The sequence below is a fragment of the Pseudopipra pipra genome, chromosome 22 (genome assembly GCF_036250125.1).
Source record: "Pseudopipra pipra isolate bDixPip1 chromosome 22, bDixPip1.hap1, whole genome shotgun sequence".
NCBI classification, from domain to species: Eukaryota; Metazoa; Chordata; class Aves; order Passeriformes; family Pipridae; genus Pseudopipra; species Pseudopipra pipra.
In genome coordinates this window covers 2,501,028-2,527,072 of record NC_087570.1, presented here as the reverse complement: position 1 = coordinate 2,527,072, position 26,045 = coordinate 2,501,028, and the positions used below count along the sequence as shown (strand labels likewise).

At 47.5% G+C, this 26,045-nt stretch overlaps 1 protein-coding gene across 1 annotated transcript; it reads left to right on the top strand.

The window, feature by feature from the left end:
- The first annotated feature begins 7,747 nt into the window (after positions 1-7,747).
- On the top strand, positions 7,748-25,475 carry SCNN1D (sodium channel epithelial 1 subunit delta). The gene is made up of 13 exons (XM_064678469.1): positions 7,748-9,219; positions 15,817-16,148; positions 16,963-17,209; positions 18,615-18,808; positions 18,942-19,045; positions 19,513-19,676; positions 20,452-20,550; positions 21,116-21,233; positions 21,902-21,980; positions 22,560-22,617; positions 23,412-23,467; positions 23,767-23,842; positions 24,092-25,475. The coding sequence occupies exons 2-13, from the start codon at positions 15,832-15,834 to the stop codon at positions 24,503-24,505; spliced, it is 1,926 nt and encodes a 641-aa protein (XP_064534539.1). The 5' UTR covers positions 7,748-9,219; positions 15,817-15,831; the 3' UTR covers positions 24,506-25,475.
- Positions 25,476-26,045: the final 570 nt, after the last annotated feature.

Sequence of the window (26,045 nt, the reverse complement as noted above, 5' to 3'; positions counted from 1 at the left end):
ACTGCTCCAAAAAAATTCAGGCATCTCCCATGTGAGTAATTCCTGCAGTGCCCACGGTGCTCGAGCGCTCCCCAGTAGCCAACAGAGGGCACTGGTAGCCCACGTAATTTTTAAGTTCTTGGTTAATAAAACTGGCTTCAGTCTCCGAATCTGTTGTCTAGATTTGCTCTCCTGCCATGGGGTTGGGGAAGGTTAAATCAACAGCAAGAAGGAGAAATAAATAAATGGCTGTGATGTCATTACCTGTAAGTGAAAATCGAAACTGAAACCATGCATACGTGTTAAGTTTCAGTTTCTTTCTACGATGAGGACTGGAAAATATTGTGTGCTCAGACATCTCGCTCAAGCATGTCTGTTTAATTTTAGTGGGATAATATATTTGGTTAATTTGGTTGATAATTCCAAGGTCAGGTTGGACAGAGCTCGGAGCAACCTGGTCTAGTGGAAGGTGGTAGGATTGCAATGAAATGATCTTAAAGGTCCCTTCCGACTCAAACCGTGCTTTGATTCTATGATTTTAGGATTTTCAGCTTGCTGAGGGCTGTAAAAATTTTAATTTCACGGTAGTTTCATTTTGAATGTGTCCTATTTTCCGTGATTCCCTCAGACTTCAATCACAATAACGGGATATTTCATACACAGCGTTCACAAGTCCCACCTGTGGCCACATCAGATCTCTGATTTAGCAAAGTTTATCAAACCAAATCCTTTTCTTTGAGCTGTTTTGACTTTGAAGCCGTGAAATGTTTCAAGGGAAAACGTTTTGCTTCAAAACCAGAAGCAACAGTTGATCTGTTTTGTTTTAATCTCTTACACTGATTCATCCTCCTGTCTAATCTTATGTGAGCTCACAGTTTACAAATATTTTGCAGAACAGGAGGAAGTCTTTATTTTAAATTATTATTATTATTATACTTCAAGATTTCAAGCACTGTGTAAAACAAGGTATTGTTGGAATGCTCTATTAGCCTCCATTTATTTTAGCTAATAAATTCCCCAGGGCAGCTCATGCAGGATAACACTAATTTTATACCCTTTGACCTGAGGACCTGTTTTTAACTCAGCTACACCATTTTGTCTATTTTTTGTGTGTGTGTCTTTACACTGGAATTCCTACTAAGTCTGGAAATATGAGAAACGTGAACCTGGAGACTGAAGCAAAGGATGCTGAAGGGATTCCAGAGCTCCCACTTAACACCTCTGGCATTGTCCCTGATGTTCCCCAAGCCCAGAGCATTTCATGCCCAAGTGTGTTGTCATTAACATTCCATTAATCCCTCTGGTATGTTCTTCTCCACACTAATGACAGCCTGGAATGAGACTTTGCTCTCACAGTAGTTTCTTTCTTGCCAGTTGTTTTCCAACATGCAAATGAATCACACACTTCAGAACTTCCTCTCTGTGAAGTGTCTTTGGGGGGACTGTTGTCGTGTCTTGAAGGCATATTTAAAACCTGGCCTTGGGAAGTCACTAGAAGTTCCATATTTATGTTTTTAAATCATTAGGTGCTCCAAGTAAATAAGTACCTACTGTTAAATTGGCTTGGAAGGTGATTAACTCCAGGACTGAGACAAGAGAGACAGTTCTCTGTCTCTTAAAGTTGTTGTTTTAATTGGATATCAGCCTGTCAGCAGGATCACAGGGGTGGTTACAGGACATGAAAACATCTTTATATGCTTGTGAACACAGACCTTTGTATTATTGTCCAAAAATCCATAACTGCCTGACTTTTGCACTGCAGAATTTTTCCCTTTCGTTGTGACTGTAATGAAAGCATTGCAGACTTTCAGGACAGGTACAAAGAAGAGGAACCAGAATTTGTTTCATGTGTGGTTTCTATACACAGAATTAGGATCACAATCCTATATTTGGAGGTGCCTTTGAGAAGTCCTTGGCTGCAGCATCTCCATCAAATGAAAGCAGAGCTTCCTGGCCCACTCCACACGTGAGGATTTTGAGGCTGACCTTGGGGGATGAAGAAATAATTTGGGAAAGAAAATATACCCTAAGGAATGGGGTGGGGGTCACTCAGTGTGGTAAAGCAATAAAACCTCTCAAGAGGATAAAAGAGCCAAAAACAAGGAAGAGAAATAAAGAGAAAACACCTTGAAATTGCCTTTTGGGGCAAAGATTAAAAGACAGCCAACTTAGCAGCACTTTATGAGAAAATCAACACCAAAAAAATCCATCAAGGAAATGGCACTGCTTTGGGATGGGAAAGGAGCAAGATGTTTTAATGCAAATGCCATTGCTCATAGTTTAGACCTGGAAGTGATGCAGGTGCTCCAATGGAACCTTGTCCAGTAAATGTGGCAACGCTGCAGCTGCTGCTTGGACTGTCCAGAAAGAGAGAAAATGTTGGAAGAACAGCCCGAGGCTGCTCAGAGCTGGGGGGTGCTGCTGAGATGGAAGGTTCTTGTGTCCCAGAAAGACATGGGATGTATCCTTGGGGAAGCAATTTCATAGATTCACAGAACATCCTGAGTTAGAAAGGACCCCCAAGGATCAGTGTCCAACTCCTGGGCCTGCACAGGGCACCCCAACAATCTCCAGGCTTAAGCAGTGAAAAAAAATGGGCAATTTTACTTCTTCCCTGAGTACAGGGAACTACTCCTTAGGCCTTTCACTAGTTTTCCAGTCCCTATAGCCAGTGGAATTGGAAAATCAGTCGGTTATAACGTGTTCTCTTACTTTACACATCCTTGACGTGGATCCCAGTGAGACTACTGATCTGCTCATCTTCTTTGCTGTCTGAAGCCACCAGCTGGCACCACATAAATATTTTGGAGGTGCCAAGGCAGAACTTTCTTGCTGTGAAGAGGTTTTTCCTGCCTACAGGCACGAGCTGCCTGAAAGAAATCGTTGCCCAGGGAATAAATGGGGGAGCATCGTCTGGTCTCTCCTGCCTGACAACCTCCTGGAACAGGGGCCTCAGGGAATGGAAGGTGCCAGACAAATCCTGCCCTAAAACACATCCAAGATGCAGAGCAAGCCAAAGCCAGTAAAGAAGGAGGTCTGGGAGTGCTACCCCAAGCAGGGATGGAGGTTGCCAAGCACACTGAAGGTCAGAGTGAGATGGGACAGAGGGAAAGGGGCTTGGATGGAACACAGAAGGAGAGAAGAAATCAGGGGAAAAAAAATCCTCAAGGGCCTCAGAATGAAGGGGACGTGGTGACCTTGATGCCAGAGATGTCAGGCACGGGACTGAACCTTTGCAGAGCCACAGGGAAGGAAAGAATGAATCTTTAGGATGTTGTTAAGGAAGAACAATCACCTGGAAGAATTTATGCCGTGAGTAAGAGGTGATTTAGCTGAGACATCTTCTCTCGTTGGGCAAGGGAGCAGCATTGATGAGCCTTGCTGTTGGCAGTGTTTCCACAGCTGCAAGTTGCTCAGTGGTGCTGGAGAAGCCATTTTTTATTTATTCCACATAAAAATGTGTGCCAGACACTGTTCTCTGAGAGGCCTTGGTTAGGATTTGGGGTTGGGCTGTGTTTAAGCATTAATAAATATTGCTGGAGTGTATTAACTTTTTAAAGAGTTATGTCTTCATTTTGGGGGGTGCAAATCTTTCACAGGTTCAAGGTTTTTTTCTTTTTTGGGAGGGGCTGTCAACACAAGAAAGTTGGAATTGTGAACCTTATTAAAGGCAGAAGGATATTTGCTGTTCAGTCTTCTCTGGAAGGAATTCTTGGCTGTGAGGGTGGTGGGGCCCTGGCACAGGTTGCCCAGAGAAGCTGTGGCTGCCCCATCCCTGGAAGTGTCCAAGGCCAGGCTGGACAGGGCTTGGAGCAACCTGGGCTAGTGGAAGGTGTCCCTGCCCATGGCAGGGGGTGGCACTGGATGAGCTTTAAGCTCCTTTAAGGTCCTTCCAACCCAACCCATTCCATGATTCCATAATGCCTCTCCATCCCTGGTACCTGAACATGCTGGTTGTCCCCACCTGTGAGCAGGTGAGAGCAGAGGAACAAAACCACTGTCCCAAGGTCATGTTGGCTCTGACTGAGCCCACCTTTTCCACTCTCTGAGCTGCCTCCAACCCAAGACACGTCCTCAACCAAGAAACCCTCCGAGACCTTCCTGTGAGAGTTCAGAACACGAATACAAATGTCTTGGCCAGATTTAGTTCAAGTAATTATATCCTGCCTCCCTCAACTCCCTTCCAGTTTCAGGTGCATGTGGGATGCATCACTTCCAGGTCTAAACTATGAGCAATGGCATTTGCATTAAAACCTCTTGCTCCTTTCCCATCCCAAAGCAGTGCCATTTCCTTGATGGATTTTTTTGGTGTTGATTTTCTCATAAAGTGCTGTTTAGTTGGCTGTCTTTTAATCTTTGCTCCAAAAGGCAATTTCGAGGTGTTTTCTCTTTATTTCTCTTCCTTGTTTTTGGCTCTTTTATCCTCCTGAGGGGTTTTATTGCTTTGCCATACTGAGTAATTTTCCTGCAGTGATCCTTTTGGCACATTTGTTTCATAGTGTTACAGAAATACAGCATATTATTTTCTAGTAGAACTGTAGTAATTTCTAGAATTCCCCAAACCCTTTGATTCCGTGGGAAGCTGATCCTCATTATTTTTCTTAATGGGAACTGCTAAGTTGCTCATAAATTGCTTCACGTGGGTGATCACCTTGAGCTGCAGAGAAGGGCTGTGATGGTTCCTGAGTCTCACTGATTCATCCCTGATCACGAGGAAATTATTCAATTGTTTTGAAGCTCCATTTTTCTCCCTGTCTAAAGAAGGGATAATGTGATTTATCTGGCTTTACTGGGAGCGTTCACACTTAATCATTTGGTGTCACCAAGTTGGAGCTCTCTGGGCTAAAGGTTCCACATCAGCAAGTGTCAAACGTGAATCATAACCTTTGTTTTCCATCATCACTGCTGTGATGATAACAATCAGTGTTTATAGGACAAATTATTATTTCCAGACATCACATCATTGTGATTTAGTTCATTTTCTCTGGGTGGGGGAAGGCAGCAGGCCTGAGGTGACCCAAGTAAAATGCCAGGTAATTTAACCCTAAATGCTGCTAAATCCCTGGGAAACTTGCTGAAAGCAGAGCATTTTTCCCTTTGATTTCCTCTCCTGGCTGAGGTGGGGCGTGACCTGCTCTGGGATGATTGACAAGGAGATGGGGTGACATGGGACATAACCCTGACCTGGCCCTGAGTCAGCAAGAGGAAAGGTCAGCCCTCTTCCTTATTTATTCCACCTGCTCCAGGTAAGGAGCTCCATCCCCAGGCTCCATTCCCAGATCCTGCCTTTCCCAGAGGATAATTGGAGCACAGCCCTCAGTGGCCTTGCAGTGACATCACCCTGAGGAGCAAGGACAGCTGGGGTGACATACCTTTGTCCTCACTGTTCCTCACTTTCCCCTGGAGCCTTTCCCTGCTCCCACGTGCTCTCCCATGGGATTTGTGTGATTACCCTGCTCCTCACATCCCAAATGCCTGGCATTAGAACCTTGTTAAACCATTACCTGGCCCACGGATGGAGCCCTTCAAAAGCCACCCTAATGGCTGTGGCTTCTTTATTGCCAAACTTCCTTTAACCAGGGAAAATCCATGCCCAGATCTCTCTCCAGATAAACATTCTTCCCAGACATCAGCTGCAAAATCCATAGCAGGCTTTTGTGACAAAATATATTTTCCTGCTTGTTTAAAGCAGAATTAAGATTAGAATTGAAGAGGAAGAATTTAATCCTGTGGCTGAGCTGAGCAGTGGTTTGTTTCCCTCACAAAATGAGCCTCTTTGAATGCTCTGTTTGCTACATTTCTGTGACAAATGTGCCCCTGCCTTGACCTAAAGGAATCATTTCCAGTGCTGACAGGAGAAATCGAGCTTCAGAGATAAAATATTGCCTTTATAGAGCTTACTAAGCAACACAGAGCAGCTGCTAAACTCAGCCCAAGCTGTAAATCCTCCTCCTGGTCTGGTTTTTTTCCTTTCTGTCCACTGAATGCCACCAGAATTCTTGGATCAGAGTCCAGAAGCACATCCAGCTTTTTTCCAGCCAGGCTGTGATCAGTCCAGGTGTAGATAAACAGAGTTCCCTCTGATGCAAGGTTTTGGAGAGGCTGGAGCCTTGCAGGAAGACACAGCTTTGGAGAACAAGAGAGCAGGTTTTGGAACTATTTTTGGAACTGTTGGTACAAATGATGCTTAGAATTTGCCAGCACAGTCTCTGGGCAATTTACTAATAAATACATATCAGAAATAATATCAGAAATAAGAGCAAGGCAACCTGATTTTCTGTGGCACACAGAACAACAGGATGATGTCCCATCTCACAGGTTACATGGAATATTCATGCCAGTGTATCCCAGAGGGTTTTCTCCTGAGGGATGCTCAGGGAATGTTCTGAACTCTGTGACACTTCAAAGAGAATCTCTTTTGTTCATCCCAACAGCTGCTGATCCCTCAAGTCAAAGTCAACATTTTTAGTGGGATAGAACAGGAAGCTGATGTTTGCTGCCAAAAGCTGCTGGAAGACTCCTGACAAAAATGCCAGGGATAAGGAGGAAAACCAGAGTTAATACAAAATGCATCACTTGCATTGTAGGCCTGTCAGTGAGGAGTGAATGAATTCTCTCCAAGAGAAGACAGAATTCCAGAAAAAAATCTCAGCTCTGGTGATGGGCATTCACTTCTGGAGGCAAATTCAGTGGCTTGCATGGAAAACACAAATTACACTTGTTCCTGATCCACAGATCTCGGACAAAGAGGCCTAGAAGTGAAAATAATCTCAAGATCTACTGAGGAAGTGAGAAGAAAGTCTGTGACATTAAGCAATGGGCATTGCAAGGAGCTCATTGATAAGCTAAAGGCCAAAATATTTGGCATCTGCTCCACCAGCACCCCTTACACGCCTTGGGGTTTATCTGCAGGGCTGTTAAATGCACCAGGAATTCCATCCCTGACACAGGAGCAGGTGCTGATCACCTCCAAGTGTGAGATGAGATCTAGGAATATCTCATAAAAACATAGTTTTAAGTGCTGCAGGATGACTCCAAGCTGCCCCTGGTGCAATTAAGGAGCAGTATCACAGCACGACTCATCGTGGTGCTTACAGGGCAGTGACATCACCAGGGCTTTATACAAACACCAATTAACCCTCTGGACAATGTGTCATTAGGGCTGTTTCACAGATGAAGCAACAGAGAGACAGCAAGAAAGATTTGTCCAAAGTTGCACAGCAAGGGAAGAGAAAGGTTCAAGAGTTTAAGGCTCCCAAGTTGGGGTTTTTTTGTCCACGTTAGGCCAGACTCTCCTCCTGTGTCCCCCTGGAGTTTTGAATTTATTGCTATTGTTTTTGTGGTTCTGGTGGATAGGGAAAATTAAATATCTTCTTCTGCATTTGGTTTCCATTTTGGTTGGGAAATTTTTTTGGTCCTTTTTTTTTCTTTGAATGTGCTGGAGACTGGTCAAAATCTCCTCGGCAGAACGGAGACCCTCCAACAAACGAGACGTGGATTTAAAGAGCTGGGAAGAACTCGGAGACTTCTGCTCTTGTTTGGGGTAAATTCAGTGAGAAAACAGAATCATAGAATGGTTTGGGCTGGAAGGGACCTTAAAGACCATCTCATTCCACCCCCTGCCATGGGCAGGGACACCTTCCACCAGCCCAGGTTGCTCCAAGCCCCATCCAACCTGGCCTTGGACACTTCCAGGGATGAGGCAGCCACAGCTTCTCTGGGCAACCTGTGCCAGGGTTCACCCTCACAGGGAAGGATTTCTTCTGTACATCTGCCCTAAATTTCCCTTCTTTCAGTCTGAACCCCTTCCCCTTTGTCCTGTCCCTCAAATTCCTGGTGAAGAGTCCCTGGGAACATCCCTAAGCCAATGTGGCTCCTTCTGCTTCCAAACCATTCCCGTTCCATAACTCCCGGGGGTTCTCTGGGGACTCCTTTGGAGGGTTCCTGTTAGTGCTGAGCAGACAGGTCAGCCCAGGAATATTTGTGCTGTGAGGAATGGGTTGTGGAAGTCACCTGGCAGCGTTTCTGTGCTTTGACTGACCCGTAAAGATTTTTGGGGGCGTGAAAAAAAAAATGAAACCCGAGTGATTAATAGCAAATCTTAGAGTTTACAGGCTGAGCGTGGTGCTTTGCTCTCTGTGTAAATAAACACACTCCAAACATCAGGGCCAACCCAGCCCCAGAGCACAGGGACATTTGTGGGTCCCCCAAATAATTTTCTGCAAGTTTGAATGAATCCAAAATAAATCACCTCTGCTGTCCTTACATCGGCTCACCTTTGGCGTCATTTACAGGCTACAAAATGGTCTATTTTTTTAAAACCAGGTCTTCTCTTTGGCCACAACACTTCCCTGAGGGTTCACCTACAATTCAGAGAATTATCACTGTGCCCTTTTGAGTTTTTAAGTTGGTTTTTTTGGGGGTATAGAACCGTTCATTTGCAATTCCCGACTCCGGGCACCGACGGAGCCGTTCTGCGAGAAGGTGAAGAAATCCTTCCGAGGGTTTGCTGATGGAAAAACCCAGGATTGCAGGTGAATTTAGCCCCAAAAAAGCATCCCTTTGGAGAGGCCTGGCAGCTGACACAGCCACTTATGTAATAGGCAGTTTCAATTACTGATTCGCTAATGACTGTTTTGCCCTTGCGCAGTTTGGTCCCGGTTTCTTCATTCCCTCCTTCCTCGCTGCCACGCTGTGCTGCCTCTTCCTCTTGTTGACATCTGTTCCAGTTCCCAATAGGAAAAGCTGAAGTTACTGGCTTGATTGTCCCCAGGGAATCGCTGGCCAGCACTGGGAGCCAGGAGGAGCCCTGCTTGCCCCGTTGCCAGAGGACAGGAACCACAAGAACTGGCTGCCTCGTTTCCCAGGAGCTTGGAAAACTGCTTGGGGAAGATTTTGGCCTCATTTGTGACGGAGTGATGGTATCTGTGAGTCCAGGATGGTTGCATCTTGCATGTCCACAGAGCAAGAAGGCTTTGCTGGCGTTCTCCAACCTCTGCCAGTCCTAATTGCCTCAGCATTCCTACAGATCCTGCATCTGAGCTGGAGGAGGATCAAAAAAACCAGCCAGCAGGGGCTCAGCAGCCTGAGAGCCTCTGAGGGGTGACAGGTCTGAAGTGGGGGCACGGCATCCATGAAGACCCGTGACTAAAGAAAGGAGCCCAGAGAACAGGAAGAAAGCAGCAGGGGTGTTATCCCAGAGGGATGACAGGAGCAGCCCCAGCCATCTTACTCAGGAAGGTGAGTGAGTGGAAATGAATGCTTGGTCATCCCAGGAGCCAGCAGGGCTTTGCTGCTGAGCCTGGACTTTAACCCTCTGCTGGAGGCTGGACCAAGGGCAGGGCTGACGTGGGGCCTCTGCAGAGCAGGGCTGTAATTAAGGAATATTCCAGTGGCTGGTGAGTAGCAGAACGTGCATGTGCTCATTGCTGGGACTGCTGGGCTTCCTAGGCATGTGTTGGAGAGCTTCAGTCTTCCTAACTCAGGCACTGCTGGGGCTAAAACCATGGCACAGGGAGCCCAGCACAGGTTAAGGAGTGTTTACCTACTGCCTGGAGCAGGTTTGGCAGCATTTGGAGCTGCTTTGGCAAAGGGACATGGAGATGACACCAGTGCTGTCCTGTTTCTGCAGGCACAGCTCGGTGGAGTTTCCAGGCAGAGAGCCCTCAGCTCAAAGCATCACACAGGCAAAGCAATTAATAGCAGGATTCCTAGCAGGAATTTTGGTGAGCAGAGCTCCACACAGCTCCCAGGAGATGAGTAAAGCACCTGAAAACCAGAGTCAGTTGGGGAGCATTTAGGGCAGGATCAGAAGGAGACATGAAGCAACGTTTGGAAGCTCTCCAGGGCAGGGACTGCCTTTGTTCTGCCTCTTGAATAGACTTGAATTCTGGTTTGGAAAAGATGACAAAGTGGTTTTGGATAGTAAGAACTGGGGGGGAAATGGAAGAGGCAGAGCCTGCTGCCTGCCAGTTCAAGCCCGTGCACAGCAGAGCCAACCAGCAAATGCAAAGAGGGATCACTGGGAGGCTCCTTTTTCCCTCCTTGCCCACAGAAGTTTGTCTGCCTTGGAGTGGGAGGAGGAGCAGACTGGCTTGTCCAGTGGCCGTGAAGAAAGGGCTGTGAGGGAGGTCCCACAAAACCAGAGCCAGGCAGCGCTGATTTCAGAGAGATTTCAGAGAGGAAAACCAGGTTGCTGTCCTGTGGGATGAGAGAAAATGTGGGAGGAAGGTTTTGAGGGAGCATTCCAGGAGGATAAAGGCCATTCATGCAGGAAACAAGCAAGATTTGCTAAAAATCGAGATGAAACCCTAGATCTGCAGAGCCACTGGAGGCAGGAGGGTGCAGGATCTGCTCCATGTGCTGGAGGAAGTGGGGGCCAAGGGCTGCTTTTCTCAGCTCACAGGCTGAAGAACCACCTAGAGGAAAAAAGGGAATCTCTGGAAGAACAGAGGTGAGCTGAGGGATAAGAGAAAGTAATGAAACACTTGAGTGTGAGAGAGCACGAGAACATGGAACAAATGCACCCAGGGAGAAAGTTACTCCCAAGGACACTCGGGGTGGTTTGTGGACAGCAAATTACAGGGAGCCTGCAGTGTGGTGTGGCCCAGGGAAAGCTGCTGGAAGGGGGGATTTCATGGCTCACTTCAGTTTGCTCCTTTGCTTTGGGCCTCTCAGTGCAATCAATATTCAGCCAGCTGGGAAAGTCTGCAGGAAGGAGAAGCCCAAGTGAGCTCTGGTGGGATTTGCATCCCCCTCTCCACCTCCCTGCAATCCCGAGGTCTCACAGGCCCACGGACACTGAGGCGCCTCATTTTGGACATTTACAACGACCAAATATTAAAATTTGGACAAAATATGAATATTTGAGCTCTAGAGCTCCAGGCACAGCCAGAGGGACGCTGGAGATCATCACTGACCTTCTCCAGTTTAATCTCTGACTCTTTCCCTCAAGCCCCTCCAGGGAGCAAAATGTTTTTCACGTGCACCAGCTGTGAGGAACTATTCAAGAATAAAACAACTGACCAGTAGATTTCCCTCATTGCCTGAGTCCATTCCCCCAAGGAACATTAGTTCAGTGAGTAACTTTTGCCCCTGTGAAGTGGCTCAAGTCTCCTCTCTGCCTGCAGGACACTCTGGGCCTCTCCTCTTGCTCTGGGCTGTGCTGGTGTGAGACAGGCACAGATTCAAGAGCATCTTTGTACACTCTGATATTCATTTGGGTTTTAGCAGTCTGTCAAATAGGTAGAAATCATATTATCATCCATCTAAGCCTATATAATATATAGAATAATAAGGGCTAGTAGAGAGGCAGGGGCCAAGGGTGGATTTTGGACAGTCCTTACAACGTGTGAAAGCCACAGACAAACTCACAAGCAAAATGACAGAAATTCCTTATTTTCTTTGCCTTTGTGAATTAAATGGGGTGATTCCACTAATACCAATGAAAGCATCAATATTCCATTAATAATATCCAACCTTCAATTAACTGGAATAGCAATATGCCATTAATACCAATATCCCATTATAACCAATATTCCACTATAACCAATATCCCATTAATACCAATATTCCATTATAACCAATATGCCATTAATATCAATATCCCATTAATATCCACAATTAGATTAATACCAACCATTAAAAACCCCCCAGTGTGGGAAGCATCTTTCTGTGTGTAACATGTCCAGAGGGTGTTTTCAACCAGTGACATTTTGCTGCTGCTGCTGCTGCTGCACAGGACATACAATGAACTTACTCCTTCCCTTCCCTCCCTCCACTACTCCAAGCAGTAATGAACATTTTCTGCCTTACTCAGAATAATTAGAGCCCAGCCTTTGTGCAAGCCCAAAGGACTTTCTCAGGGCTGTTATCTCCATAATCTGTATTTTGAAAGAAACGCCGAGTTTTTAAGCAGAGAAAGACTTTCCCCCCCCCTTTCTCCTCCCAGTTGGGGCTCCAGGATGGCAGAGGAGCAGGTGCCAGCAGAGCTGGTGTCTTGCTGGAGGGAAAATGTCCTCTGCTCCTCCAGTTCTTCCCCGTTTCCTGCAGGAAAAAGCCCTGGCTGGCTCAGAAAGGGGTTGTTGTGATGTGTTGCCAGAGAATCTCTGCACCAGGGCCTGCAGCCATAATGAGGCAACAGAAGTTGTCCTGTGTCTGTTGGTTGTGCAAGAATCTCATTGTCAAGGATTTATTGTTGCCATTTTCTATTGCACAAGAGAAAATGAGGAGAGAAGGAAGGGTGGGGGACGAAGGCATGGACGTGACAGAATTAGGTTTGCAGTGCCCTGAGTTTTTTTTTTAATGAGAATTTAAATAATTACTTCATCAGCCAGTGTCAAGTGACTGTAGCTGTTCATTCAGGAGCCAACTGCATTTCTTTTTCAATCAAAAGTGTCCTTTTTACACTTCAAAATAACTGGCTTTTTCTCAAATCTAAACCATGTTCCATATATGCTTCGTGGCATTTCCTGTTAATACCAAAGATAAAGGGGGTAGAACCCAGTAAAAACAGGTGGTTAGGAGGATTCACATCTTTCAGAATAATCATTTCAAAATTTGAGATGAACATTCTACATGCTTTGGTTTTCTAAAACAACACCAGCCTTGTCCCTTTTGCTGATTTGGGATAATTTTTGTGACTGATGGTCTCTGGCATCTGTCTGGATCTTTAGTTTAAGCTCCTGAGTGAATCTACGTTGTCCAAAGTGTAAATAGGATTGAAATCAGCCCAAATCAGAAGAGTGTGTTTCCCTTCATCTTTGTCCTCTCTCTCTCTCCCTTCTCTTTGAATCCAATTTCACAAGGAATTCCAGTCGTATTTCACAACTTCCAGCGTGAGGGAAAAGCCAGTTCTAGACAGATTTGGACGGCAGGCAGGAGCTCTGCTGGGCTGATTTGGGGCTCTAAACATTCCTTTTATCCAGAGCATTAATATTTCCTTATCACAAGCTTCTCACAAACCCCTTGCAGAGCTGTTTTCCTTGCAGGCAGGTGTTGGAATTAATCATGCAAACAATCCAAGGCGCTTGTGTTTGAGCTCTCCCAGAGTCCTGAATCCACTTCTGCGAGTCTTAGCTGAGCAGTGTCCCCAAACCAGGCTGCTCTGACTGAAATTCTCCTGGTGGATTTAGTCTGTTCCCACGGAATAAACGGAATTTCCGAGCGGGGATGGGAGAGCCCCCGAGGGCTGAGCAGTGTTCTTGGAGAAGCAGGAAGGAATCCATGGCCACGTGTGCCTTGGGCTGAGTGGGTGCTCACTTCGATTACACTCAGGTATGTGATTCCTCAAGCACACCTGTGGAAACCTTTAATGGCTCCCAATTACCCCTTGGCATCGGGCAAGGCTCCGGAAACCATGGAGAGAAGGCAGAAAGCTACTTCCTTGCTGGGAAAGTCCAGAGTGGAAAGAACCTGGTGGTTATTTCCCCTGGATATTTGTAGGAATTAAGGCCACAAAGCCATTCTAATAACTGGGGAGGGGGGGGATAAAAACAAGATGAACACACCACCACCACTCAAACCAACCTTAACTCGAGCGTAACCTTCGTGTTAACTTGTTTGTCCAGTTCATTCACTTCCTATTATTCCCTGGATCATGCTTTGAATAATTTCCATGATCTGTTTCTTAAGTCCTGCCCCTTTTGATGTCATCAATTTGATCCATATAGGCTGGACAGCTCCCAATGTGTCTTCACTTAGAAATCGGGGAGCTTTGGACCAGGACTCGTCTTCTTCTGCTCAGGAAAAAGCCCAGGGCTGAGTTTAGTGGCTTCTCTAAACACTCAAAGATAGAATTTCTGCCAAGGTACAGTGGGGGGGTTGTGATTTGCTTGTTTTCCTGTGTATTTCTGTGTGTCTGTGCTGGATCTGTGGCTGTGGATACCTCTGCACGTGGTTAATTATTTGCCTCCACGACATTAATTATTCTGTGTTTGCTGTGTCGACCATTGAGTTGCTGTGAGGATCCAGGAGCATATTTTTGTTTGCCACTCATTTTTTATAACCTGCAGCCTTTTCCAGGCACTTCCCACAGGCAGCTGGTTTTGTTAAATCCCAATTGTTGTTTGATAAATTAGTGGTGGGCTAATTTAGTGGTGGAGAGAATTGTGCTGCTGCCCGTGCACACGTGTGTGCTGAAAGATTCCCTCTGGGTTCTTTTGCATTATCATATGGGGTTTTTTTTCATTCCAGTTATTTTAAGAATGCAGATTTGATTGGGCTGAACTAGCCATGGCTTTAAAAGCCCAGGCAGAAGGTCTGAAAACTGTGGGCTGTCTCTGAAAGCTGGGGTTTGACTCTTCAGAGCTGGATTTTTTTTAGATTCAAAATTATACATAAAAAAACATGTTTGATAGATTCTTTCAGCATTCACTTTGGGTAACTATGGCCTTTTATTCTGCTTTTTCTCATGAGAGCAAGGCTGAGTAGTGAGATGGACGAGGAGTCTGAGCTTTCATCTCATCCCAACAATTCTCCAGTTATTTGTGCCCTCCTTGTCTTCAGACCCTGATCCTGTGTTTTTAAGGTTTTTATTTGGAGCTAAGGTTGGAGCAAAGTGTTGTCCTCAGTAAACTTCTGTTAATAGCATAATAGGCAGGTGATTCACAGAGTGCTGTAATGTTGGGAACTCACACCTTACAGGACCTGCTGTCATATGCAGCCAGTGGAAGTCTGTCACCAGTGTCCCCAGCTGGCACTAGAGCCCATGGAGGTGCCCTCAGACTAAAACTTGGGAGCAGAAATAATGTTCAACACAAAGGCTGAAATTCTCTGCAGTAGCACAGGAGATGTTTTACTTACTGGGACAAAGGAAAGGTGGATTTGGATCTCTAGTTCTGCCTCTCTTCTGGGTGATTTTCCGTTTCTGTGCTTCCTTTTCCCTCCTGTAAAACAGAGAGAAGATTTTTAGACGCCTGGAAGAAGCTACTTATGAAAGAGAGAAGTGGCAAAGAAGCTGTTAATAGCACTAATTAATATTTTGGTGGCCTTCAGAAACAACCCCAGAGCATTTTATTTTGAGTAGTGTCTGCCATGCTTTGCCCACATCCTGATTTGGTTCATCCCCTCTGTGCTTTCAGCTGAGTTGGTGTTTTTCTCCACTGTCTTTCCTAAGTACCAGAGTCTGAGCTCTGAACTACTCTGGTTCATCTTGGAAGAGATTTCAGGGGTGGCAGAAATGAATCCTGATTATTCTGCAGGATGAGTGATCACACACAGGGCAAAAAACGAGAACCAGATTCTAATCTGCCCCTTTTGCTCACTTGAAAAGTGGCTTTATCCCAATTCCTTGACACGAGGATGAAGGCACATGGCTGGTTCTGAGCCAGGCCCACAATATTCCACTCATGGCAATGAACTGCAGATCTGTGTGAACACACAGTGGGATGACACTTCAGAATTAAATATTGGTTCTTAGAAAGAAGAAAACAAGCCACCCCTTTGGCTGCAGACTCCTGAGCAGGGTGTGCATTAGTCACCTTGGCTTTGCATGTCCACACTGACAGAGAAGTCATTTGTCAGTGTGGTCAAACACCTCCATTTCTTCACCAGCAGCACACAGAGGGCTTGACCTCTTTGCTAATTCCTGCTGTCTCTGCCCACACTTACTGCTGGGTTTTTCCAGCAGCAAACTCCTCTGGGTCTGTTTGGAAAAATCCACAGATGGGTTTGGAAGAATCCACAGATGGATTTGGAAGAATCCACAGATGGATTTGGAAGAATCCACAGATGGGTTTGGAAGAATCCACAGATGGGTTTGGAAGAATCCACAGATGGGTTGTGGTCGTTCTCTAACAAGATTTTTGGGGTTTTTTTGGGGGCCTCCTTCTTTCACAGAAAGACACGTAGAGGATGGAGCAGGGAGCGGCGAGGGAAGAAGGCAAGGAGGAAGGTTTGATCGAGTTCTATGACTCCTTCAAGGACATGTTTGAGTTCTTCTGCAAGAACACGACCATCCACGGCACCATCCGCCTCGTGTGCTCCGGCAGCAACAGGATGAAAACGGCCTTCTGGACCCTGCTGCTCCTGGCCAGCTTTGGGATGCTCTACTGGCAGTTTGCCCTCATGTTCAGCCAGTACTGGGCCTACCCCGTGGTCCTGACCATGTCCATGCACTCGGAGCCCAAGATGTTCCCAGCAATCACCATCTGCAACCTGGATCCCTACAGGTACCCTGGGCTTTCCTCGGGGTGGTCAGGAAGGGTCAGGGACCCCCAAACTGCATCCCAGGGGGGAGAGGGAGAGCTCTGCCTCACTCAGGGGAGGTGGAAAGGGATTGTTGTTACTTCCAAACTGGTTTCCAGATAAGATCTTGTCAGGAATTGTGCAAGATCTTGTTGGGAATGGTGTAGCAGTTAATTCCATCCGCTGACTCAGGATAGAGGGAACTCTGCCTGGCTGGGAGCTGCTGGCTGATGTTGTGCTCTGATAAAAACAGCAAACAGCCTTTCCCTGAAAAACTGTGGCTGCTGTGCCTGTTCCTTCCTAACTAAACTCCTGATGTCTGGAATAACGTGTGTCCAAGCTGAGTCTCCTCATTTTGCACTCCACAGAAATGGAAAGAATGGAGTAAATAAGGCAAAAGTACAATTTGTGTGGAAGTCTGTGTGGCCCTGCTTGTCAGGCTCACACAGCAGTGGCCAAGTTATCAAGAAGTTTCACATTACATAGTGAAGGAATTATGTAATTTCCTTGGAATAATTAGCTAGGTGGCTGACAGGAAGGCCAGTTTGTGCAGCTCAAGTTCTGAGCTTTGCAGTGGAGGATCCAACAACTGGAAATTCAGCTCCTGGAGCTCCTGATAAATTAATTTATTGGTGTGCTAAGCAAAGGCACCATAACTGCTGGATATTCTCACACACATCAAGCTCTGCAGGGACCAGAACAGCCCTTCCAGAGGTGCTGAGAGCACATAAAATACAGCGCTTTTGTCTGAGGGAAATGTGAATATTGACAAAGAGCTGCTAACTGTGCTCCTGGCAGGTTTGAGCTGGTCAGTGAGCACTTGGTGCAGCTGGATCGCATGGCAGAGGAGTCCATCACCTTCCTGTATGGCATCAACACCTCAGCCAGGTTATTCCACATGAATGATGGGAATATCCGTGTCAAGGACTTGTCCAGCATGGGGAACCTCAGCAGGTCGAGCTTCAAGCTGAGCCAAAACTTCTCCCTCCTGAGAACGACCGACCTGAGGTCAGGGAAGAAACATTCCAGTGTGGGCTTCAGGCTGGTGAGTGTGTCCTCCTCGAGGCTAAACCTGGCTCCAGACACAGACAGCAAGGACCTGCTGCTCCCCCAGGGACAGGGGGAGAGGAGGGAGGCCTCCAGCAGGGCAGGATGGGGGCCCACCCCAAAAAAAAGTGAGGAAAAACAAGCAGGGAAAACTCACAGGGGGTGTCCAGGTCCAACCAAGAGTCCAGCTCAGCAGGGAAGTTCCTGGTGGTGAGGCAGGTTTAAACTCAGGATGTGAAATTAGGCATCAACAGGGTCCATGGTGGGGCAGGAGCCCAGCAAAGCCCTGCACCACAGCCTAAGAGAGGTTAAACTCTGCCTCAAGCCGGGCTTAAATAGACCCAGGGCAGAGGGGGTGGGTGGAAGCCCCAGGTGAGGCTTTTTAGGGCTATTAAAGGTCTCTCAAGGCACATTCAAAAATAAAAAAAAAGAGTGAAAAAATCATTTCAGACAAATTGGAGGATGGGGTTTTTTTCCCCTGCCTCAGTTTATCCATCCCAGCTTCAGTCCATCCCTGTCCATCAATTTGTGCTGATTGTGAGGGTTGTTGTGAAGTGAAAAAACAGCAACATCAGTGAATTGACCCAGCCCAGCTTGACAAGTTCCTCAGGGAATGGCAGGAACAGGCTGTGGGAATCACTGCACCCCTTTCTAAAAGTACACAAAAGTACAGACTTGCAAAAATAGAGGTTTAGCAGGTGATCCTAGAAATAACAGAGCAGGATCCCTCAGTTCTCAGTGCTGTGCTACTGGAAATGCTGCAGATAAAACAAAATACAGCAGTAACAAATCCAGAGGGTGGATACAATAAATGTGTGTCTGTGGCCTTGGGAGAAAACACAAATCCTTCAGATTCTTCCTATCCAAGCCTGGGTTAGTGTAGATCCAGGAACAGAAGCTTGGATTGATGTGGCTGGAAAGAGCAGCAGTTTTTGCCTGGTTATTCTCATCCTGCCCTGTACTGGAGTCCTGCACCAGGCAGACTTTCCCCAGAACCTGTGGGTGTTCCCCTGGCTGAGGCCTGAGTAAGACCAGAGAAAGTGTCCCAGGGCTCTGTCCATGATTCATGGGCTGTAGAGAATTCCCAGCAGCCCTGTCATTCCTTCTCCCAAGGTTCTGGAGTTCATTTCTCTGCTCCCTCCTCCTGCCTCTTGCCCTGAGCTCACCTGATGCAGCTCCAGGGAGAGAAGCTGCTCACACAACACAAGATGCTTCCAGAGGTTCCTTCCAACCTCAGCCATTCTGGGAGAACTCAAATCATCACAAACTTCACTCTCTGAAAAAAAATCCAGAAGTTTCCCTTATCCCTGTATCCAGTATTGCCTCTTCCCTGTGATCTCTGTCACCTTTAAGGTGTCATGTCCTGGCTGTGCTGAATATTTCCTTCCTTTCCCTTCTCCCAGTGCAATGCCACGGGTGGGAATTGCTTCTACAAGACCTATTCCTCGGGGATGGATGCAATCCTTGAGTGGTACAGGTTCCACTACATGAATATCATGTCCCAGCTGCCAGTTATAATCAACATTTCTGACCACGAGGAGCAAATAGAAGACATGGTCTACTCCTGCCAGTACGATGGGGAGCCCTGCAGACCCAGGTGGGGCATAACTGGGATTTCCCTTCCCATATTCCCTCCTGTCCCTGCACACACACGAACAAAACACACCCTACACATCCTATTTTTTGTTAAATAATTAATTAAACCCCCTCAACACCTCTCTTCGTTCCAGTGACTATGTCCACTTTCACCACCCTGTCTTTGGGAGCTGCTACACTTTTAACAGCAAGGGGACAGACCCTTTTTGGACAGCTACAAAGCCAGGAATTCCTTATGGTATGTTATTTGGGTGGGGGAAAAGAGCTAAAGTTAATATAATTTGGCCATGGATTAGTATGTCTTCTGTTCTGATGTATTCAGCCCTCTCTTCTGGTCTGGTGGCACAAATTCTTTGCTTGTGATAAGTCATATCAGCCCTACCTTACAGCAAGCAGAATGTTATCTTTGTTTTCAAACAGAGTGTTATTACAGTCATTATTGCAGTATATTGTATTATTTTGCAGCATATGATGGTATTATTGCAGTATTTTATGGTATTATTGCAGTATTTTATGGTATTAGGGCAGTTTTGGAACAGGCTGGTGCAATTCTACCTGACCCCTGTCCAGGTCTCTCAGGACAAAGAATGGCTCTTCTGCCAGCTAACCCAGCAGTTTAATCAGTGCTGGCAGTCCCAGATGTGCTGGTGGTGTTCTCTGGGCCCAGAGCAGGCTGTGATGAGCTCCCTTCCCCTTGGCTTGCAGGCCTTTCCCTGATCCTGAGGGCGGAGCAGAAGGATCACATCCCGCTGCTGTCCACGGTGGCGGGAGTGAAGGTGATGATCCACAACCACAACCAGACCCCCTTCCTCGAGCACGAAGGCTTTGACATCAGACCAGGCATTGCCACCACCATTGGCATCCAGCAGGTTGGCCACTGGCTCCAGAGCTTTGTTCCTCCTTCTTTTTGGGGAGTTGGGAAGAGCTGGCACCCCCTGACCCACACAACGTGTCCCCTCCTTGCCTCGGTGTATATTTATTTACACAACCCCCTTTTCTCTCTTTGCTGTGCTCAGGCTCCCACAGGTAAAACAAAAATTATTCCAAATGTGGCCTTTTTTTGTCCTCAAACTGGGGCCTGATGTGGTTTACACCAAGGCTTTTGCACCTCTTCAGTCCCATTCCAGCTCTGCACCTGGTGCAATACTGGGATGAGAACTTTTGGAAGTGGTTTGGTTTTTTTGGACAGGAGGAGTTGCTGCCTGTCAGCTGAACCACAGTGGCTAAATACTAAATCAGGGGAGGGTTGGGTTGGGTATCAGTGAAAGGTTCTTCCCCCAAAGGATGGTTGGCACTGACCAGGCTCCCCAGGGCAGTGGGCACGGCCCCAAGGCTGCCAGAGCTCCAGGAGGGTTTGGACAGTGCTCTGAGGGACAGGGTGGGATTGTTGGGGTGTCCGTGCAGGGCCAGGGGTTGGACTGGATGACCTTTGTGTGTCCAGCTCAGGATATTCTGTGATTCTATGACTGACCACCTGAACTCTCCCACCTCTGCCCTGATACTTTATATTTATCATCAAAGTGTAGCTTTGCTGCTCTGATACCTCCCTGGACATCCTGTGCTGTCCTGCTCCCTGCAGTGAGGTTTGGGAGGTGATGGCTGTGCCCAATTAACGCTGCTAATCACTCTTTTGTGTGTCCACAGGATGAGGTGAATCGCCTGGGTGGCAATTATGGGAAGTGCACAACTAATGGGGATGATGTGGATGTGAAGCTGCTGTACAACAACTCCTACACCCTGCAGGTACCGTGGGAGTGCTGGCTGAGCCCCAGCTGAGCACACACAGCTCATCCCTCCCTCTCCAGAGAGCTCCTCTGAGTCAGCAGCTTCACTGCTGGAGAGAACAGAGGTTCCTGCCCCTCCAAAAGCAGCTCCCAACCAGGGTGTTATCACTTGGAATGTGTTTGATTGAGGGGGGGATAATCAGTGCCAAACACTGGGGCTGTTCCCTCCTTCTGACCTGAGGGAGATCAGGCCAGTCAAGGCTGTCCTGCTGCTCTGGTGGGATGTTCTTGGGCCATCAGGTCTTTATTTGTGTCAGTTGTTGCTCCTGGCTCGAGTTTTTTCTGGCTGTTTAACTCAGATGTTTCTGGGCATAATGAACAAGAGAGCTGGGAAGATTCCGTCTCCCAGAACATAAAATCAAGGAATGAGAAGTGAAACCCTTCACATCACTGTGGCTGGGTGTCTTTTTGCAGTGACAAAACCTGGACCTTGTCTCCTGAGAGCTGCATCCTCCACGCTGGAGATTTGGGCACCTGAGAATTCCTGGGTTACCCGACCTCTTTTTGCCTTCTTTATTTTCCAGGCTTGTTTGCATTCCTGCTTCCAGCACATCATGGTTCAGAAGTGTGGCTGTGGCTATTACTACTACCCCCTGCCCCCTGGGGCTGAGTACTGTGACTACAACAAGCAGCCTGCCTGGGGTAAGAGCCAGGGACTGCTGGCTTGTCCCCCTTGGAGAAGGGAACACCCTCTTGCAGCACTCCCTGGTTCTGGGACTCCTTGGATCACTCCTGCTTAGATGGACTCGTGGAATCACAGAGGGGACCCACAAGGATCATCCAGCCCAGCTCCTGGCCCTGCACAGCACATCCCCACACTCCCACCACGTGCCTGAGACCATTGTCCAAATGCTCCCTGAATCCCTGAATCCAGTGGGTGATGGGCACCTGGCTGGGTTATTCATGGATACTGAGCTGGTGATAAAAACTCCTTTATTAAGGACATTCATGGGGGGTCAAACTCCTTCATCTTCTCAGCACTGGTGGCTGTGCTGGTGTGAGAAATACATGGATGAAACTCTTCCCTGGGAGGGTGGGGAGGCTCTGGCACATCTGTGGCTGCCCCAAATCCCTGGGAGTGTCCAAAGCCAGGTTGGAGCAACGTGGGATAGTGGAAGGTGTCCCTCCCAACCCAAACCTTCTGTGATTCCATGATTCTGAGACAAAGCTTTGAATGAACCCTCCTGGTTTCCTGGTGGCCCCCCCTCAGCAGACCCTCACCTGCACTTCCAGGGGGTGAACCTCCTCTGGAACCATTCCAAAGGGAGAGGAAGCATCTGAGAGTGTGTTCCTTCCATTCCTTTCCCCAGGGCACTGCTTTTACCAGCTCTACAACAGGCTCAGAAATCACCACCTGAACTGCTTCGACCAGTGCCCCAAGCCCTGCAGGTGGGTCCCAAAAACAGAGCTCAGAAATGCCAGCTTGGAGGGGGAACTGAGTGGAAAATTTCTGCATCAACTGGCTTTTCCTGAGCCAGAGAGGTTTCAGTGTGATGTTTGACCCCCAGTTCTGGGAAAGGGAAAAGGTGGCATTAGACAAATTAAATAAGAACTTTGTATGTCCCTGACAGCAAGGAGGGGAAGAAATAGTTTTAATCACACTACAATGTTTTATTAAAGCCCAAGCCAAGCTATTTTGTGTAACTTCTCAACCTTTATCACTTTATTTTCACCTTTTTTATTGGGGGTCAGTTTCAAAATGGAAAGACGTGTTTTAAAGCTAAATATTTTCATTTTGAACGTATCAAAGAAAAGCTACCACCCTTTTGAAACCATTCTAGTTTTCCTCCTGACCTGAACAGTTTTTCAGGCAGCCTCTGGTTTTATTTTCTAAGCTGACTTAGAGAACTTTCTCCAAGGACCTCGAGAGCTTTCCCAGTAACTTCTGCTTTGGGCACTAGTTGGGATTGTTAAACTCCTTGGTGGCAGGAGTCATTGTGATCATAATCTCCTCTTTTATCTCCCCAGGGAATCCCTGTACAAGGTGTCTGCTGGGACAGCAAAGTGGCCATCAGCAAAATCTCAGGTACTGCCCCTGTGAGTTTTGGGGGGATTCTGCCCTTGCTGGGGCTGTTGAACAGTAAAATCAAGGGTGGAAACAATGACTTGGGTGGCAGCAAACAAAGCAAACTGGTCTAAAGTCTGGGAGTGACCTTGTAGTTAAATTAAATAATATAATCCTCGAGTGGTTTGGGTTGGAAGGGACCTTAAGGATCACTTGGTTCCTCCCCCTGCCATGGGAAGGGGCACCTTCCACTAGCCCAGGGTGCTCCAAGCTGCCAGACTCAGATGTTGGAGAGGTTCAGCCAATCCCTGATCTATCCCAAACTTCCCTGTGACCTTAAGCAACCTCCCTGCCTCAGTTCCCACCTCCAGAGTGGGGTTAATGACTCTGCTCCCCGTGGGAGTTGTGGGGTGACAACTCAGGTGCTGCAGGGCTGCCCTGGAGCCTCTGTGAGTCAGCAGGGGACTGTTTCTCATGTTCTGATGGTAAATGGTCAGGTTATTCATTCCTGCAGGTGATAATGGGGATCTAAAATCAACCAGTGCATTTTAAAAGAGGAAATTATCTGGTGGGGTTGCCCATCAAAGGCAGAATAACGAACCAGAATGTTTTGCACACCTAAAACATCAGCGTGTATTTCCCTGATATTCTGGCAAGTGTGGTTGGTGCTTGATAGCTATCACTGTGTGTTATAAATCAGCCAATTACATCATTTTTTAGTATTTTTCATAGCCATTTGATTGCTAAAAATCTACATAGAAAACACAGAAAAGCTCCATAGGCAGGATTGCCACTAACACCCATCTTTGCTGCAGGACTGGGTCCGCCAGGCTCTGAGGCACCAGAATGGATATAATTCCACCAGCAACAGGTTAGTCCCTGTTAAAAACTCTGGATTAGCTCTTCATCCTCCCAGAATTTGTAGATGGTAAGGCTGGAAAGGGAGGACCAGAGGAAAAAAACATGCAGGGTCATCCAATAAACTTCCACCTCTCCTCACAACGCTGTGAGATGTTGACTCCCGGGAGCTTTTCCCGTGTTGAACTCCCTCAGGAGGAAGGTTTGTGGGTGTGGGGACACCTCCCTTGCCTGGGAATCAGCAAGTCAAACCAGCAGGTGAATGGCAGGTGGTGTCCCACCGTTCCTGACTGCTCCCTCTCTCCCACCCAGGAGGGACATTGCCAAGGTGACCATCTTCTACCAGCAGCTCAACTACCAGTCTGTGAACGAGTCTCCTCTGCTCTCAGTAGGTTCCACCCCGTCAGCTCCAAACCCTGTGCCCTGTCGTTAGTTTTGGGGTGTCAGGATGGCTGGAGGGAGGGTTATTTACAGCTGCCAGCATGGGAATATTCTCCTTAGGGAAGAGACTGGGAGTTTTTTCCCATTTTACACCTAATTCCCTCCCCGGCTGGCAGCACCAAACTGACCTGCTGGCAACGGGCAAAGATTTCCTCTTCCCAGGTTGATAAACACAACCCTCTGACTCTTCCCACAGGAGAACCTGCTGCTGTCCAGCATGGGGAGCCAGTGGAGCCTCTGGTTTGGCTCCTCAGTGCTGTCTGTGGTTGAGATGTTCGAGCTGCTCATCGACACCCTGGTCCTGTCTCTCCTCTTCTGCTACCAAAGGCTCAGGTCCAAGAAGACCCTGAGAGTGGCTCACACTGCCACTGTCCCCAGCGTGAGCCTGGCCCTGGAGAACTACAGAGTTGTGCAGGAAGAGGCTGGGAAAGGGGAGGATTCTGCTCAGGGTCCCCCCTCTGGGGTGGCTGTTGCCAGGGCCAGCAGTGGGGACCTGCACCTTCACCCTCCCTCCAGCAAGGTGGGAATGGCTGAGAGCTGCCCTGAGGTGGTGCTGGGGGGGTTTAGGGACACACAGGACAGCAGTTTGGGAGGGGAACTGAAAAGCTGAGGGGGTGTCTGTGTGCCTGGAGAAGTGGGAGACTGGGAACTCCTCTGCTGCTGCCAGGAAGGTGCCAAACAGAGACATCCTGGATCCACGGCCTGGGAGAGCCTCCACACCTCCCTGAGCCTGGAAATCCTCCTCCAGCTGCTGCAGGTTCCCTGCTAACCCATCCATGTGTCCTGGAGCCAGGGTTAGTGGATCCTGAGGAGCCTCTGGGGAGGGCAGAGCTGCACTTCTGCTCTTGGGGCAGTCCTTGAGTTCCCTCACAAAAGCCTGTTCACAACTCCTAATTTATGAACCCCTGTGAGGAAACCAGCCTGTGGCTTCAGGCAGGCCCACCTACATTTCACAGACGTGCTCCAGCCTGGCTGTTCATGGAAAGAATTCCAGTGGAGGCCAAGGATTGCCTGGTCCAGTGGAAGGTGCCCCTGCCCGTGGCAGGGGGTGGGAAGGAGATGAGCTTTGAGGTCCCTTCCAGCCCAAACCATTCCATGATTCCATGATTCACATCCAGGGGTGTCACAGACAGAGCTTGTAACAGGCTCTGATTCCAGCTTGGCTTCCAAGACACCTCCTGTCCTGAGCCTGTTCCTGTTGCATTTTGAGGCCAAGGCACAGGATGCTGCTGCTGAGATGCTTTTAGACTCACCCCAGATGATTTCAAACGAGACTGGCTCTACCTCAGAGGGCAAAGGAAGAGAAGAACTGGGGTTGATACCCTTTTCAGGTGAAAAAGCATCTGATTTCTGTAGAAGGTTAAACAGTGCTGCGTTTTTGTTGCAGTCCATTTATAAACAGAGATGGTTTCATGTTAATATTTGACAGTAACTTATATGTACATAAAATAACACGTTTATTTTTGATGCTGACGTTTGCACAGGAGCATTTTACTCTGTTATAACCTTGTTTGTGACTTTCTGCAGAAAACAAGAGTTAACAAGAAATCCACGAGCTTTGTTTTGTAACTTTTTTTAAAGAATAAAATGCTCTGACTACAGACTGTGACTGAGGGTTTAGTTTGACTTTGTTTTGCCTTCAATTGATATTTGGGGTCCTTGTTGCTTAATTGTTATTTCTGGAAACATCTTCTTCAAAAGGTCCAGAAGCTTAAATTTATAAGGGCCAAATCATGGGAAGAGTTTTGCTTCCAGACAGGGAGGTGGAATCCTCCCAGCCAAGCACCAACATGGTTTTGAAAGCCTCAGTTTTGCTTGATTTGCTTAATACTGGTCTCAGTGTGCTAGAAAAATCACTGCATCTTCTAACATAATTTGCAGAAGGAGCCAAGTTTGGGAGAAAGGATCAAATCCTCTGCCCAAAGGTCCCAGCAGGACCAGAGAGCAAGTGCTGACATCTTGTCTCATGGTCAGATTTGGCACAGGAGGGATGTGCCAACACAGAGGACAGGGATGGGAAAAAAATCTGCTTCCCACCTGCTGGTGCCACCTTTAGTAGGATCAAATGGTTTCTGTGGGAGCCCAGGAACAGGGATCAGGTGAGGAGGGAGCTCAGCTCACTCTCTGCTGAGGGTGGGGACCAATTTTCA